The 15,686-nt window shown below is 46.9% G+C and overlaps 1 protein-coding gene across 1 annotated transcript in view; it reads right to left on the reverse strand.

Moving 5' to 3' along the window:
• Positions 1-15,686, reverse strand: part of LOC149456053 (uncharacterized) — a 140,367-nt gene that overhangs the window by 32,630 nt on the left and 92,051 nt on the right. The window contains exon 6 of the mRNA XM_089685530.1: positions 13,604-14,020. Within this exon, the coding sequence (XP_089541656.1) occupies positions 13,604-14,020 (417 nt within the window). The remainder of the gene's footprint in view (positions 1-13,603; positions 14,021-15,686) is intronic.

Consider the following 15,686-nt stretch of genomic DNA (forward strand, 5'->3'; position numbering starts at 1 on the left):
TCCAATTAGCTTTGCTGCATTTGGCTGAATCTTGGCTGACAATATATCTGTAAACACTGCAGAGTTCATCCAGCTGCTTCTGTCACATCATCAATAAACACCAATGACCCAGTGCCACCGGAAGCCATGCATGCCCATGCCATCACACTGCCTCCACCATGTTTTACAGATGGCGTTGTGTGCTTTGGATCATGAGCTGTTCCAAGCCTTCTCCACACTTTTTTCTTCCCGTCATTCTGGTACAGATTCATCTTAGTTTCATCCATCTAAAGAATGCTTTTCCAGAACTGGTCTGGCTTTTTTAGATGTTTTTTGGCAAAGTCTAATCTGGCTTTTCTATTCTTCAGACACATGAATGCTTTGCACCTTGTGGTGAACCCTCTGTATTTGCTCTCATGAAGTCTTCTCGATTGTAGACTTTGAAAATGATACGCCCACCTCCTAGAGAGTGTCCTTCAGTTATCTGGGTCTTGTGAATGGGTTTTTCTGTACGATAGAGAGAGAGGATCCTGCGATCACCCACCACTGTTGTCTTCTGTGGACGTCCATGCCTTTTTATGTTGCTGAGCTCACCAGTGCGTTCTTCTTTCCTCAGAATGTACCAAACTGCTTATTTGGCCACTCCTAATGTTGCTGCGATCTCTCTGATGGATTTGTTTTGTTTTTGAAGCCTTACAATGGCCTGTTTCACTTTCATGGACAGCTTCTTTGAACGCATGATGTAGGTTCACAGCAATAGATTCCAAATGCAAACACCACACAGAGAATCAACTCCAGACCTTTTACCTGCTTAACTGATGAAGAAATAATGAAGGGAGTAGCCCACACCTGGCCATGAAACAGCTTTAGATTCAATTGTCAAATTACTTTTGGTCCGTTGAAAAAGGGGGATGGCTACTCTTAAGAGCTGTAATTCCTAAACCCTTCCTCCAATTTGGATGTACATACCCTCAAATTAAACCTGAGAGAGTGCACTTCCAGCCCATATTCATGATATAACTATAGCTTGAATATGTTTTGGTAAATACCTGAAAAAAATCTAAAATTGTGACTCTGACCAAATATATATGGAACTAACTGTAAATGTGCTACATAGGACAACCACCTAATAACAGTGTCGTGCTTTTCTCATACCACAATGAACTGTGACTTCAAATAATATTCCCAATATCACTGAACTGGTGAAAAATACTACAAATAACATGCCAAAATCTGGTGAAATAGTTCCGTCATTCCTTATTCATAATCCTTCCAAATAAAAATCTTTTCCATCAACATTCCTTATCTTCTTTCTTCATATACAGTGCACCTCCACCATCAGTGACACCAGCTGTGCCCTCACCTGAAATTTTTGACCTCACAACTAAGTTTGGTCAAAAATAACTTGTGTCCTCTAGGTGGACATATAGTGATGGTGTAACATCTACCGAAATCCTCCTTCCGTTTTGGTTCAGCTCCTTCTCCACTCAGCATACATGATCCAGGTGCTCCATTCTACCTAATGATATTCGCATATATTGTATACAGCTGCTATTAGACACCATCTAATAATGGGAAGCTCTCTTTGTATTCCCCTTCGTGATCTCTCTCTGGAGTGGGTCAGCTGACCATAAGCGCCATGACGTCACCAAGCCCCTCCCCCCAGGAATATTATTTGAAGTCACATTTTATTGTGGTATGCGAAAAGTGCGATACTGTTATGTGGTTGTTAAAATGTTTAACTAGTTGCAGACTTTGGGCATGCTACACATTCACAAAAAAAGGTCATACTTGTACACAGGGCATGTGTAGCATGTCCAGTCCTCCCTGTCCCAGTACACGGCAAGTCAGCTCTGATTAATCACAGCTGCATTGCTGTAACATAGAAAAGGTCCTGGAAGCTAGAACTGTCAAAAAAAAAAAGCAGCCTAACAATACTTATTAACAACATTTAAGAATTGTCAGACGGTGGGAGCCTTCTTCCGATGCAGAGCTTGACGTTTTACTAAAGAACTTGTCAAACTCTGTTGTGTTTTTACTCACTTTTTACACTTTTTGGTGAATGAGTAGGGGTACTATGTAACCATACTCTTTCACATGGGGGGGATCTGGGGCCCCCTTGTTAATTAAAAACTATTTTAAAAAATGAACAGGGGTACATTTTTCTTTTTCTACCTGAATGCCTGGTTGGGAGGATGATAGACACTGCTGAAGTAGGGGGCAGTCTCTGGGACACTAGCATGGGCCCTAATTTTTGTGGCTGATTTTATAACACTCCACTACATGCTGGAGAAGTGTTTGGTACATCAGTATGTACTTCTCTACTGGTGCTGGTCTGTTGCAGTTCTGTAGGATGTTCAGTATGCCTGACTCCTAGTAGGGAATCATAGGTGGCCATCGCTGAACTGCTGATTTTGACAGGTTCATATTCTTAATCAGAATTTGAGAGTTCCTTCATGCTACCCCCATCTGTCATGCTCAGAATTTGAAAGACATCCGCACTTGTGTACTTTTTATGGGACATGTTTGGCAGTGGTTGGCACTGAGGACACTGGTTCTGGCTAGCACTCAGGTTACTGACACAGTCAGGCTCTGGTGACATTGTACTGGTGTGACAATGATCTTGTTTCATGTACAGGAATGCAGACAACACAAGCTGCTGGTGTGAGGAATCACGTTGTACAACAGAACTGCATAGAACAGGAAGCAGGAAGTATAAGGCGATGCAATATTACCGGATACAAGTCGGGTCACAGTATTTGTAGAATGACTCTATAACATCTCCCTTTTTTACATTCAATTCAAACCTTGTAAACAATGAAACTAAAACACATCCTGAACAGTCTTGAACATGGCATGCTGTGTTACTGGTAGATACACTACAGATTGAGTCTATCTGGTGGTCTGGAAACTCGACCACTACGCAAGGCCACAGGGATTTTCCTGGGGAAATCCGTTCAGCTCCAGGTGTTGATAAGGAGCTACCCTCTTTCCTGGCTGGTGTGTTTGGCAGAGGAGAACTTGATGGGATATGTGGCTGCATTATGTCATCCTCATTGTATCCCGATATGACAGCGGAGTTCTCTCTGCTTTGAGTATATGGTCCAGTAGGACTTGGGGCATTGAGCACCTCAGGAGGATCATGTGCAGGATGCTCATAGGCTTGTGCAGTGAATCGTTCTGCCCTTCGCATGTCCACTCGATTGCGGTGGTAAAGACTGCCTTCTACATCCACAAGATATGATCGAGGAGCAACCCTCTGAACACAGGAACCCAGTCTCCAGCGACCGGTCCTGTCACCTGGAAGCGGCTTCATACGGATTGGCTCTCCAATGCTTAGTTCAGGTAAGTCTTTAGCAGACACATCGTATGACAGTTTGGCAATCTGTTTCCTCCACTGCAGTTTTGCTGGGACACCTGTAACCACACAAGGATCAAGTAATTTGTTGGCCACAGGCAATGAAGTCTTCAGTCTCCTAGACATTAAGCGCTGTGCAGGACTACTGTCCATGCCTTCAGATGGGGTGTTCCTCCAATGTAGAATGGCCTTCCACGGATCAGTACCATCAAACTTGGCCTTCTTACAAAGATACTTCACTATCTTGACAGCCGATTCCACTTTGCCATTGGCTTGCGGGTGCCTCGGGGACGAGGTAACATACTCAGATCCCCAATCTGTAGAGAACCGTCTGAATTGCTTACATGCAAATTGAGGTCCATTATCCGAGATGAGTCTATCTAGCTGGCCATAATGTGCAAACTGTGCTTTACAACACTTGATGGTAGTATCAGCAGACAGGTCAGGAAGTAGCTCAATCTCCCAAAAGTAAGAATAGTGATCAACAATTAGTAGAAAATCCTGGAATGCAAAATTCAGCAAGTCCATGCTTACAATTTGCCAAGGCCGGGTGGGCAGCACATGCGACATCATAGGTTCTTTCTGTTGTGCCTGCGCATATTCATTGCATGCCGATTGCCGAGCAACAGCTAACAAAGTCTCTAATCTCGTTCTGCATGTTGGGCCAGTATAGGGTATCATGTGCTTGCCTATTGCATGCTTCTCCGCCAATGTGACTGGCATGAATACGGGTCAGCATCTCCCATCTTAAAGATTTAGGAATGATGACCCTTGGCCCCTTGTATAATATACCATCTTGAATGGCGATTTCATCTCTGAAAGTCCAATATTTTCTCACAAGTAATGGCACTTCCAACTTGGAATCAGGCCAACCATTCAGAACAACATATTTAAGAGCCTGCAAACTCTCATCAGTTTCAGTGTGCTGTTTTATCTGAAGCAATAATTGGTCCGTGACATTTAAATAGTCTGAATGATTAATCTGTGACAGGACCTCCAGGTCCCGTTGAGCATTGCAAACTGTGTGTTGTGCATATTCAGCTGTACCACCTGCTGCTGTAGCTCTGCTAAGAGTGTCACTAATGTACATTTCAGGACCAGGTTTATAGACATTTAGGCAATAGTTTAATATGAGCAACATGCTCTGTAGACGTTTGGTTGCACACAAAAGTGGTTTCTTGAAAACAGGAATCAGGGGTTTATGGTCAGTTTTTGCCGTGATCGCGTCACGCCCATAGAGGTAGTGGTGAAAGCGCTGGCAGGCAAACACTATACTCAGACATTCCTCTTCTATTTGTGTGTAGTTTTGTTCGGTAGAGTCAGTGCCCTTGAAACAAAAGCGATAGGCTGGCCAGCTTGCAATAGCCAACACCCAAGTCCAGTTTTGCTTGCATCACTTTGAATAGTTACATGTTTAGTAACGTCATAGTACTTCAGGATAGGTGTGTCCGTGACCAAGTGTTTGATGTCCTGCACTGCACTATCATGTTTAGGAAGCCATTGCCAAACAGCATCCTTGTCCAGAAGCCTTCTCAATGGCTCGCAGACCTCTGAGAGGTGTGGTAGGAATTTTGCTAGGTAGGTAACAAATCCAATAAAGCATTGCAGGGATTTCACATTTGCTGGCTGCGGCATCTCCAGTATGGCTCTGATTTTTTCTGGGTCAGCCTTCAAACCCTCCCAGGTTAGAATGTGTCCATGAAAGCGGACCTCTTTGACCTTGAATTGCAGTTTTTTCATGCCAAGTCTCAATTTTACCTGCCTACAATGATTCATCAGTTCCAGCAGTTTGCCATCATGATCTTGCTCTGCTTCCTCATCTGTGTCCCCACAGCCAACCACAAGGATGTCATCAGCTATTGGTTCAATACCACTGAGTCCAGCCAATAGTTCATGTTGTATACGTTGATACACCTCTGGTGCAACTGATACTCCAAAAGGCAGTTTGAGCCATCTTTTCCTGCCCCACGGAGTCCAGAAGGTTGTCATGTAACTACTTGCATTATCCAACTTACACTGTAAAAATGTATCCCGGGCATCGACAAGTGTGAACAGACGTGCCTTTGGCAGCTTGTACAAAACATCCTCGAGAGTTGGCATGATGTAGTGAGATCGTCTCAGTGCCATATTTAAGAATTTGGGATCTATGCATATTCGTAGCTTATTTGGCTTCCTTACAATCACCATGTTACTTATCCAGTCAGTTGGGTCAGTCACTGGTGCCAAGTGTCCATTGGCCTCATACTGGTCAAGCTGTGCCTTAACTGCCTGTTTTAATGCCACCGGCACATTGCGTGGTGCACATTGGACAGGAGGGACACTCACATCAAGGTCGAAATGAACTTCCCTTGGTACAGATTCTACTGGCCCAGTAAACACATCACTAAATTCCTTTAGCAGCAGTTGTTTTGTCAAGGGCCCCTTGGATAGATTGTCCATCACATTAAGCTCTGCAGGGATGGAGAAAAGTATCAGCCCTAGATGCTCACAGGTTGAGCCAGACAACAGTGGCTTTTGGCAGGCTTCCACAATTTCAAACTCCAGCTTGTGTGTTAGTCCACGTATGGCACATTCTGTCCTGAAGAGCCCTAGAGATTTCATCATCGCAGTGGAGTATAACTTTAACCTGGTGTCACTTGGCAGTAGACGTGCTTCTGGTGCTGACACCATTTTGTCTCTTAAGCACATTACATCCCACGTTGTTCCTGAATGGAGGTGACAGGATTGGGGCTTATTATTTACATGTAAAGTGACAAACCATTTCTTTCCTCTGGATTGCACAGCGCCGATCAATTCACTGCTGTCTATAACTTCAGTGGTGTGTGTCTCTTCCTCATATGTGGATGTGTTCTCCACGTTGTGTCATTTGCCTATTGATGGCTGTCGTTTATTTGACAAATAAACGTTAGCAAAATGCTTTGTTCTTGTCAGGGCAGGAGCTGAGGAACGGACAGGCAGGCCTAACAATGTAACGCACTGGCTGACGACAACCACCACCCACAGACCAAAGTCCCTCAGGGCGCGGAGTCTAAGTCCCAGGCTGCCCTTCACCAGGGCCCCTGATGGTGGGGATGGACTTGACGCAGCCAGGAACCAGGTCGCGGCCCCCGAGACACCTCACCTGCGGTAATGGCCGCCGCCAATGGCGTGTAGCTGGTGGAAGAGACAAAAGAGTAGTCAGACAAGCCGGGGTCAACAACAACAGGACAGAACAGTACAGGACAGCAGACGAGAATCACAGGTCACGAGCCGGGTTCAGCAACAGAGGGTCAGATCAAAGGAGAATACAAAGAATAGTCAAGACAAGCCGAATCAGATCAGAGAGTCACGAGAGTCAGAACAGAGTAACAGCAACACCAAGACACAAGTGCAAAGAGCATGTGCGGGCCACAGGCTTATATGTCATCAGCCACACCCCTCTGGAGGATGGACCACAGAAACCTGAGGGCATAAAAGGACTCCCATCATGCACAGCAGAATCCAAGATGGACACCAGCACATGAAGTAACATAACCTCAGGGAAAAGGTAGGACCTTGACAGTTCTTCCACAAGACTTCCAAGACTCCCCATAAGCTGGACACGGCTCTTTAATTCTTTCATGCACAGTCCCACAGTATTTGCAAGCTGTAGGGTTGGCAGCATTTGTGCTCATCAGGCAGGGTTGCTGCAGTTTGTTCCTGTTGCCATGCTGCATTGCAATGTTTATGCTGTTGGTCTGCTGTCTGTCCTGTTCCATAACTTTCAGACGTCTGTCAGTGAGCTCTGCTGTACGGCACGTCTCAATGGCTGTGTGTAGAGTGAACTCATGTTCTCTTAGGAGGCGCCTGCGTGTGCTCTCTCGCTAGCTATACCAACAACAATTGTGTCCCTTATCAATTCGTCTCTGAGTGCCATATTCAAAAGTTGCTGCCTTTTCTCTCAAGCGTGTAACAAAGTTATCAAAAGATTGTCCCTCTTCTTGTTTGCAGCATCCAAACACATCCCTTTCATAAATGACATTTGTAGCAGGTATGAGATCATCTTCCAGTACATTTACAATGGCTGTAACATTGTGTTGCTGATCTGCTGTGAGGGTCACATTGTGTTTATACACATGCCTGCATTCACTGCCCATGACTCTTCTCAGAGTTGCTGCCGGCACTCCTGCACATTTCTCATTCCAGCCTGTAGCCAGACAATAATCTTCACATTCAGCTCTGAAAGATTCCCAATTGCTGCTCCAATCCCCACTCATTGTCATCCCCTCTGGGGGAGGTATGCCATTCATGGCAGCCATATTGTCAGGAAGCCTCTGAGCTATCAAATCTCAGACAATCCTCAGTCTCAGGCTGTAGTTCACAAACCTGTGTTTCCCAAAGCTGCTGTGCTCCAAACAAGAGGCTCAGTCCTGATTCCAGTCACTTCTGACACCATGTTTCATGTACAGGAATGAAGACAACACAAGCTGCTGGTGTGAGGAATCATGTTGTACAACAGAACTGCATCCAGGTCAGCATAGAACAGGAAACAGGAAGTATAAGGCCATGCAATATTACCGGATACAAGTCGGGTCACAGGATTTGTACAATGACTCTATAACAGATATGTTGCTGCCTTGTGGCTCTGCTGACACTGGCACTGGTGTGGCTAGTGATCAGGACAATGCTGCTGGTTTAATTGGCTCTGCTGCTGGACTCTGATGCTGGTCTGGCAACACTGACTGGTGTGGTGGTGATAAGGAATACTCTTGCTGGCTGAGCTTGTCTGGTGACCCCTGAACTGGTGTGGTAGAGTTAAAAACACTGTTGGCTGGCTCATACTGGTCTGGTGACACTGTGGCTAGTTAGCAGTGCTGTTGCTGGCTGGGTTGGTGACACCTATACGGGTGTGGTGGGAATTAGAAACACTATCATTGTTTCTGGTGTACACTGGTCTGGCATCACTGACACTGGTCTGGCGATGATAGGAAACACTGTTACTGATGTGGCTAATGAGTCCGACTCGAACATCTAGCCCATCTCTAGCTGACTGCACTCATTTAGGGACACTGTGACTGGTGTGGGTAGTGATCAGGGACACTGTATGTGGCACTGCGTTACACTGTAATACACTGACAAACTCACTGACAGTAGAAACAGATCAGTCTCCTCTCCCAAGTGCTTGGTCCCTGCAAGGAAACAGAGCTGATGACTGCAACATGCAGCCTTTGTGATCGCTGTGATTGGTCAAAGTGATCACATGGTGCAGGGCCAATTTCACTTGTCAAATACCGTCTCCTGTCTTCTTTTCACACTACATTTTTTTTTGTGATGTACAGTATCTCCCAGAAGTGAGTCCACCCCTCACATTTGTGTCAATATTTGATATCTTTTTATGTGACAACACTGAAGAAATGAAACTTTGCTACAATGTGACGTAGTCAGTGTACAGCTTGTATAACATGTAAATTTGCTGTCCCCTCAAAATAAAGTAATCCACCACCCTCAGAGGCAGAGGGAGATGGGGTGATTGGCAATAATTCTAATGTTCATGAAAATAAAGTTCATATATTATAATGAATCCAGTTGAGGAAACACACTGTTACATTGTCAGCAGTCTCTCCTTCAAGCAAGTTCTGGAGTTTTCACCCCAATGGTCATGTAAACACAGAAAACGGGAGAGAGAGAGCGCCACTGTATGAGCGTGGTAGTGATAGGAAATTTAATAACATTCAATAAAAGGGGATTCTGCCCCAAAACATGTAGCTTCACCCATTCACGCCCATAGTGTGATGTCATCATGGCCGGCCCCTCTGGCCAGTGTTCTTGCTTCCTGCTATCCGCAGTAGCCTGCAATCATACACACCTTTGCACAGCACGCTCCCAGCAAAAGAGACTGGGCTGTCACTGGGATGCCCGGACCCCATGACTCTGTTTCGGGTCACCTGATTGCTGTGATAGCCTCTGATTGGTTATCAAAGTGGTCAGTCGCTGTGCAACCTAACCCTGTGGTTTTTTCTCTCTGAATAGGAAGAAAGAAAGAAGGAAAGAGAAAGAAATGCTTCCTGTAAGAGCTTCACTACTCCAGGAGACTATAACCAGATTCCCAAGGCCATCATGCACCTGACTTCAGCTCAGACATTCTGGACCCCTGTGGAACAGACCCGTGTATGCAGGGGAGGAGGAAATCCCGCGGTTGCTCATCACAGCACTCGCTCACAAGGTATCTTCTAAATGCCAACAGGCCAAAATGTCTCAAGATGGCACCTGGAAGCAGCACACTTCTCCTGCCACAGGTGGCTCAGCCCCATCTCCAAGTGGCGATGTTACTATACAACCTTTTCAAACAAATCTCATGGAATAGCCTTATTTATTCGCTCCTTTCTAACTTCGGATGTACAACGTTTATATGAGGACCCGGATAGTAGATTTATAATACTTCATGGGTTTCTGGGTGGCAAACCATTTACCATAGCCGCTGTATACGCCCCTAATGATTCTCAGGCCTCCTGTCAAGGTCCTACCTTTCCTCAGAGGTTATGCTGCTCCATGTGCTGGCATCCATCTTAGGTTTCTGCAAAGCATGGTGGGAGCCTTTTATGCTTTCAGGCCTCTGCGCTCCATCCCCCAGAGGGGTGTGGTTGATCACATTTAAGCTCGTTGTCTGCACGTGCTCTTTGCATTCGTGTCCTGTATGATTGTGTTGCAGCAAGCTCTTGTTCTACTCTCGTGGCTCTCCTGGAAACCGACTCAGCTTTGAATAAGACTATTCTCAGCCTTATCCCTTTATCTGACCTCCCGTTGCTGAACCCGGCTCGTGACCCGTGTATTCTTGCCTACCGTCTGGTACTGTCTGTCCCGCTGTTATCGACCTGGCCTGTCCGACTACGCTATCGTTTCCCATGTGGTTCCCACCAGCTATAGGCCATTGGCGGTGGCCATTACCGCAGCTGGGGTTACTTGGGGGCCGCGACCTGGTCCCTGGCTGCGTCAAGTCCATCCCCACCATCAGGGGCCCTGGTGAAAGGCAGCCTGGGGCTTAGACTCCGCGCCCTGAGGAATTCCGGTTTGTAGGTGGTAGTTGTCGTCAGTCGGTGCGTGACACTGCCATTAGGCCTGCCTGTCCATTCCACCGCTCCTGCCCTGACTCCTCCTTCTTTAAAAAGTTTTTTGATACCCTAGACCAGTGCCACTCACCTCATCTGATTGGTGGTGACTTTAACCTAGTTGCCCATCAGGCATCAGATAGAAGCTGAGTCATTGGGTCATCTAAGGCTTTTCCTAAGTCTTTATCGAGGTCCCGGCGTTCTTTGCAATTGATTTATACCTGGTGGGCTCATAATGTCAGAGCTCGAGGTTATATATTCTACTCGCCCCCTCGTGACAGTTTTGCCCAATTACACTACATATTGCACACCAAAACTCTTGGCCAATTCTCATCCTCCATTCCTGCTCTTGGTCCGACAATCATGTCTGTCAATTTTCTACTTTTCACATTGGTCTAGTCCCTACGTCATACAGCTGGAGAACTAATGACCCCAATATCACTCAACACATTTCTAAACAAATCAATGATTACTTTACCTTAAGCAATTTAGTTTCTCTTTCACCCGCCTCCCTTTGGACGGCCCATAAGGCTGTCATAAGTGGTCATTTTATTAGCCTAGCAGCAGCCTGGAATACAGCCAGACATCAATACCCTCACTAGGGATCTCGATCGACTCTATAATCACCATAGTCACCATCCTTCCTCAGATCTATTATCCCAAATTAACTGTAAACGGGGGGGGCCTTGAATTGTTTCTTTCAGAGGTTACAGAAAAGTCTCTTCGCTGGTCTAGGGCTGAATTCCTTCTCCATAGTAACACTGCTTCTGCTAGAAAGTTAAAACAATCAAAAAAGAAGTTCCAGACATTTTCACCAATTTTTCCCGTACTTTATTATCCATCCCTTGTGCCATCTCCTCTTCCTCCTCTCTTGATTGGCCCAACAAGCTGCTTGCTATGGGGCACTTGACAGGGAGGAGGAGCCAGGTGTGCCGGCGGGTGACCTGAGAAGAGGAGGATCCAGGCTGCTCTGTGCAAAACCACTACATAAAGCAGGTAAGTATAACATCTTTTATCACATAACACCATTAGTATCGCTTTATTGCTGTTACTAAACCCACAACAGTACAATCAGTCTGTAGATGCAGTAAGCATGCTTGTTATACTCACTGCGGAACCTAAGGGATTAATCCTCTGCAGTGTGTAAAAATGCTGTTTGATCCTGTCTTCTCTGATCCTTCCGTTCTTATCTCCTAATAAGACATATCATGTGGAATCACTCTGCACATGCTCAGTTTGGTGTGTATTGCTAGAGAGGCTTTTTTTTTCTTGGGAGGGTGTATGTGATTAACACAGGATCACTCAGCACTGTCCAGACAGAGGTCAGGGGTTCTGCATCCTCCTAGAATGAAATGAAAACTCCTCCTACAAGTTTTAACATGTTCTCTTCTGGATGCTGGTAGAAGTCACAAGACTGCTATATACTGCTCATGAGAAAAGGGATTTAGCAGTCTATATTTACTAAAATAATTGCATTTCCATGCTCTGTGTACTGTGGTAGAGCAGATATAGTGAATGCGGGGTCCGGGGAGAGCGGATACAGTGAATGCGGGGTCCGGGGAGAGCAGATATAGTGAATGCGGGGTCCGGGGAGAGCGGATATAGTGAATGCGGGGTCCGGGGAGAGCGGATATAGTGAATGCGGGGTCCGGGGAGAGCGGATATAGTGAATGCGGTGTCCGGGGAGAGCGGATATAGTGAATGCGGGGTCTGGGGAGAGCAGATATAGTGAATGCGGGGTCCAGGGAGAGCGGATACAGTGAATGCGGGGTCCGGGGAGAGCATATACAGTGAATGCGGGGTCCGGGGAGAGCGGATACAGTAAATGCGGGGTCCGGGGAGAGCGGATACAGTGAATGCGGGGTCCGGGGAGAGCATATACAGTGAATGCGGGGTCCGGGGAGAGCGGATACAGTAAATGCGGGGTCCGGGGAGAGCGGATACAGTGAATGCGGGGTCCGGGGAGAGCGGATACAGTGAATGCGGGGTCCGGGGAGAGCGGATATAGTGAATGAGGGGTCCGGGGAGAGCGGATACAGTGAATGCGGGGTCCGGGGAGAGCGGATATAGTGAATGAGGGGTCCGGGGAGAGCGGATACAGTGAATGCGGGGTCCGGGGAGAGCGGATATAGTGAATGAGGGGTCCGGGGAGAACGGATACAGTGAATGCGGGGTCCGGGGAGAGCGGATATAGTGAATGAGGGGTCTGGGGAGAGCGGATATAGTGAATGCGGGGTCCGGGGAGAGCGGATACAGTGAATGCGGGGTCCGGGGAGAGCGGATACAGTGAATGCGGGGTCCGGGGAGAGCGGATACAGTGAATGCGGGGTCCGGGGAGAGCGGATACAGTGAATGCGGGGTCCGGGGAGAGCGGATACAGTGAATGAGGGGTCCGGGGAGAGCGGATACAGTGAATGCGGGGTCCGGGGAGAGCGGATATAGTGAATGAGGGGTCCGGGGAGAGCGGATACAGTGAATGCGGGGTCCGGGGAGAGCGGATATAGTGAATGAGGGGTCCGGGGAGAACGGATACAGTGAATGCGGGGTCCGGGGAGAGCGGATATAGTGAATGAGGGGTCTGGGGAGAGCGGATATAGTGAATGCGGGGTCCGAGGAGAGCGGATACAGTGAATGCGGGGTCCGGGGAGAGCGGATATAGTGAATGCGGGGTCCGGGGAGAGCGGATACAGTGAATGCGGGGTCCGGGGAGAGCGGATACAGTGAATGCGGGGTCCGGGGAGAGCGGATACAGTGAATGCGGGGTCCGGGGAGAGCGGATATAGTGAATGCGGGGTCCGGGGAGAGCGGATATAGTGAATGCCGGGTCTGGGGAGAGCGAATATAGTGAATGCGGGGTCCGGGGAGAGCGGATATAGTGAATGCGGGGTCCGGGGAGAGCGGATATAGTGAATGCGGGGTCCTGGGAGAGAGGATATAGTGAATGCACGGTCCTGGGAGAGCGGATATACTGAATGCGGGGTCCGGGGAAAGTGGATATAGGGAATGCAGGGTCCGAGGAGAGCGGATATAGTGAATGCGGGGTCCGGGGAGAGCAGATATATTGAATGCAGGGTCCAGGGAGAGCGGATATAGTGAATGCGGGGTCCGGGGAGAGCGGATATAGTGAATGCGGGGTCCTGGGTTTAGTAACACTTTAAGTATAAAACCCTTTTTCAGTACCTACAACATACCCACTACTTACCTGCTACTGTATTGTACACATTCAGAGTCCTGCATGCAGAGATGGGCTGTTTTAGGGAAGCGTGTTCCACCTCTACACCAAGCACGGCACCGTCATCTATATCTGCACTCGGGGTGATAGTAATGAAGCAGAGATACTCGTACATTCCTATACAGGATTTTGTCATCTCAACAGGTAACAATGTATGATGATCAGCATCTCTTTCCAGAAGAGGCAGAACAACAGAATTATTGGATGGTGTCCGTTCTGTAGATTCCCAGGAGGCAATAAGCTGTTTTTTTATGGCATTACGTCTTTTCAGAAATACATTTATCTGGATTTCTTTTTGTCTGAAATGTGTTATCCGGCAAGTTAGAGTTGTTTCCTTCGTAGGAGTAATACGACGATCCCCTGAGATCTCAGATATAGTAAGAACAGCTATAAAACAATGAGAAGTAAAATACATTTCTAGTTAATTTTACTCTTATATGTCTTATGAATGTATTAACCCCTCGCCTGCCGGGCACTTCTACCCCCTTCCTGCCTACCGGGCACTTACCCCCCTTCCTGCCCAGGCCAGTTTTCAGCGCTGTCACATTTTGAATGACAATTGCGCGGTCATGCAACACTGTACCCATATGACATTTTTATCATATTTTTGAGACAGATAGAGCTTTCTTTTGGTGGTATTTAATCACCTCTGGGTTTTTTATTTTTTGCTAAACAAACCAAAAACAACTGAAAATTTTTGGAAAAAAAAAACAAGTTTTTTTTAGTTTTTGTTATAATATTTTGTAAACAAGAGATTTTTCTCCTTCACTGATGTGCGCTAATGAGGCTGCAGTGATGGACACTAACAGGCTGCACTGATGAGGAGGCACTAGTAGGTTGCACTGATGGGCATTGACAGGCATCATTGATGGGCACTGAAAGGCAGCATTCATATATGGCACTGATAGGTGGCACTGACTGGCACTGTTAGGTGGCACTGATGCACACTGATAGGTGGCACTGACTAGCACTGATTGGCATTGATAGGTGGCACTGAAAGGCAGCTCAGATGGTCACTGATATGTGGCATTGATGTGCACTGGTAGGCGCTGATATGTGGCATTGATGAGGCACTGATGGGCACTGGCAGGTGGCATTGATGAGCACTGACAGCTGGCACTTCTGGGGCCACACTTATCATCAGGGCACCATCAGTGCTCTGATGATGAGTGTCCATGTCCCGTCCGAGGAATGCCGATTACCGGCTCTCTCTCCTCTGTCAGCGTGACAGCTCGTGAGGAGAGAAATGCAGATAACCGACATTTCCCCATTTACATGCGATCAGCTGTGATTGGCCACAGCTGATCACATGACTGAGCCAACATCTTCGTCTCTTTCCATTGATCGGTAATCTGCTGTGTCTGAGGGACACAGCGCACCACCAATCGCCACACTGCGCACTCCCGGAGTCTCGCAAGCGTGATTAGAGTGGGAGGACATCATATAATGTCCTCCCAGAACGAGAGAACCACCTTGCACCCGTCATTACCTTATATGGCGGGCGGGAGGCGGCTAAAGGGCATCTTGATGGATAATTTGCTCATCATATCTCTTATAGTACAAATGTCAACCAAGAGATACAAAGATGTGTACAACACACATGAAAAACTTTGTACATTTCAGTGCTCAGAGGTCTACCAAAGATGACCACAAATGATGTATGATATACAATGGATCATGGACTTAGCCAGGAATGTGTAGCAGATGCTGCCCTCCTCAACCGGGGAAGACTTGTGAAAACTACAAAAAAGAAAAATCAGGAGGGCGCAAAATGCCTACTGCATTATGAACGATTTATTTTTCACAAAACATAGATGCCAAATAGATACTCACAGAAGTGGAAAGTAAAATCACCAAAAAAAATACAAGATGCCACAGCAAGGGGAATCACATTTGGCCATGCCCCCCAGCTAGGCTGGCAAGCTGAAGTGTTTCGGAGCATACTCCTCAGAGCTATGCTAGTCAACATCATGTTGGTGATGCTTCAGCTTGACAGTCCAGCTGGATTGCATGGATACATGTGATTCTCTTGCTGTGGTATCTTGTGGTTTTT

This window comes from Staurois parvus, unplaced genomic scaffold (genome assembly GCF_062004578.1).
Source record: "Staurois parvus isolate SC_StPar_1 unplaced genomic scaffold, SC_StPar_1.0 ptg000379l, whole genome shotgun sequence".
Taxonomy (NCBI): Eukaryota; Metazoa; Chordata; class Amphibia; order Anura; family Ranidae; genus Staurois; species Staurois parvus.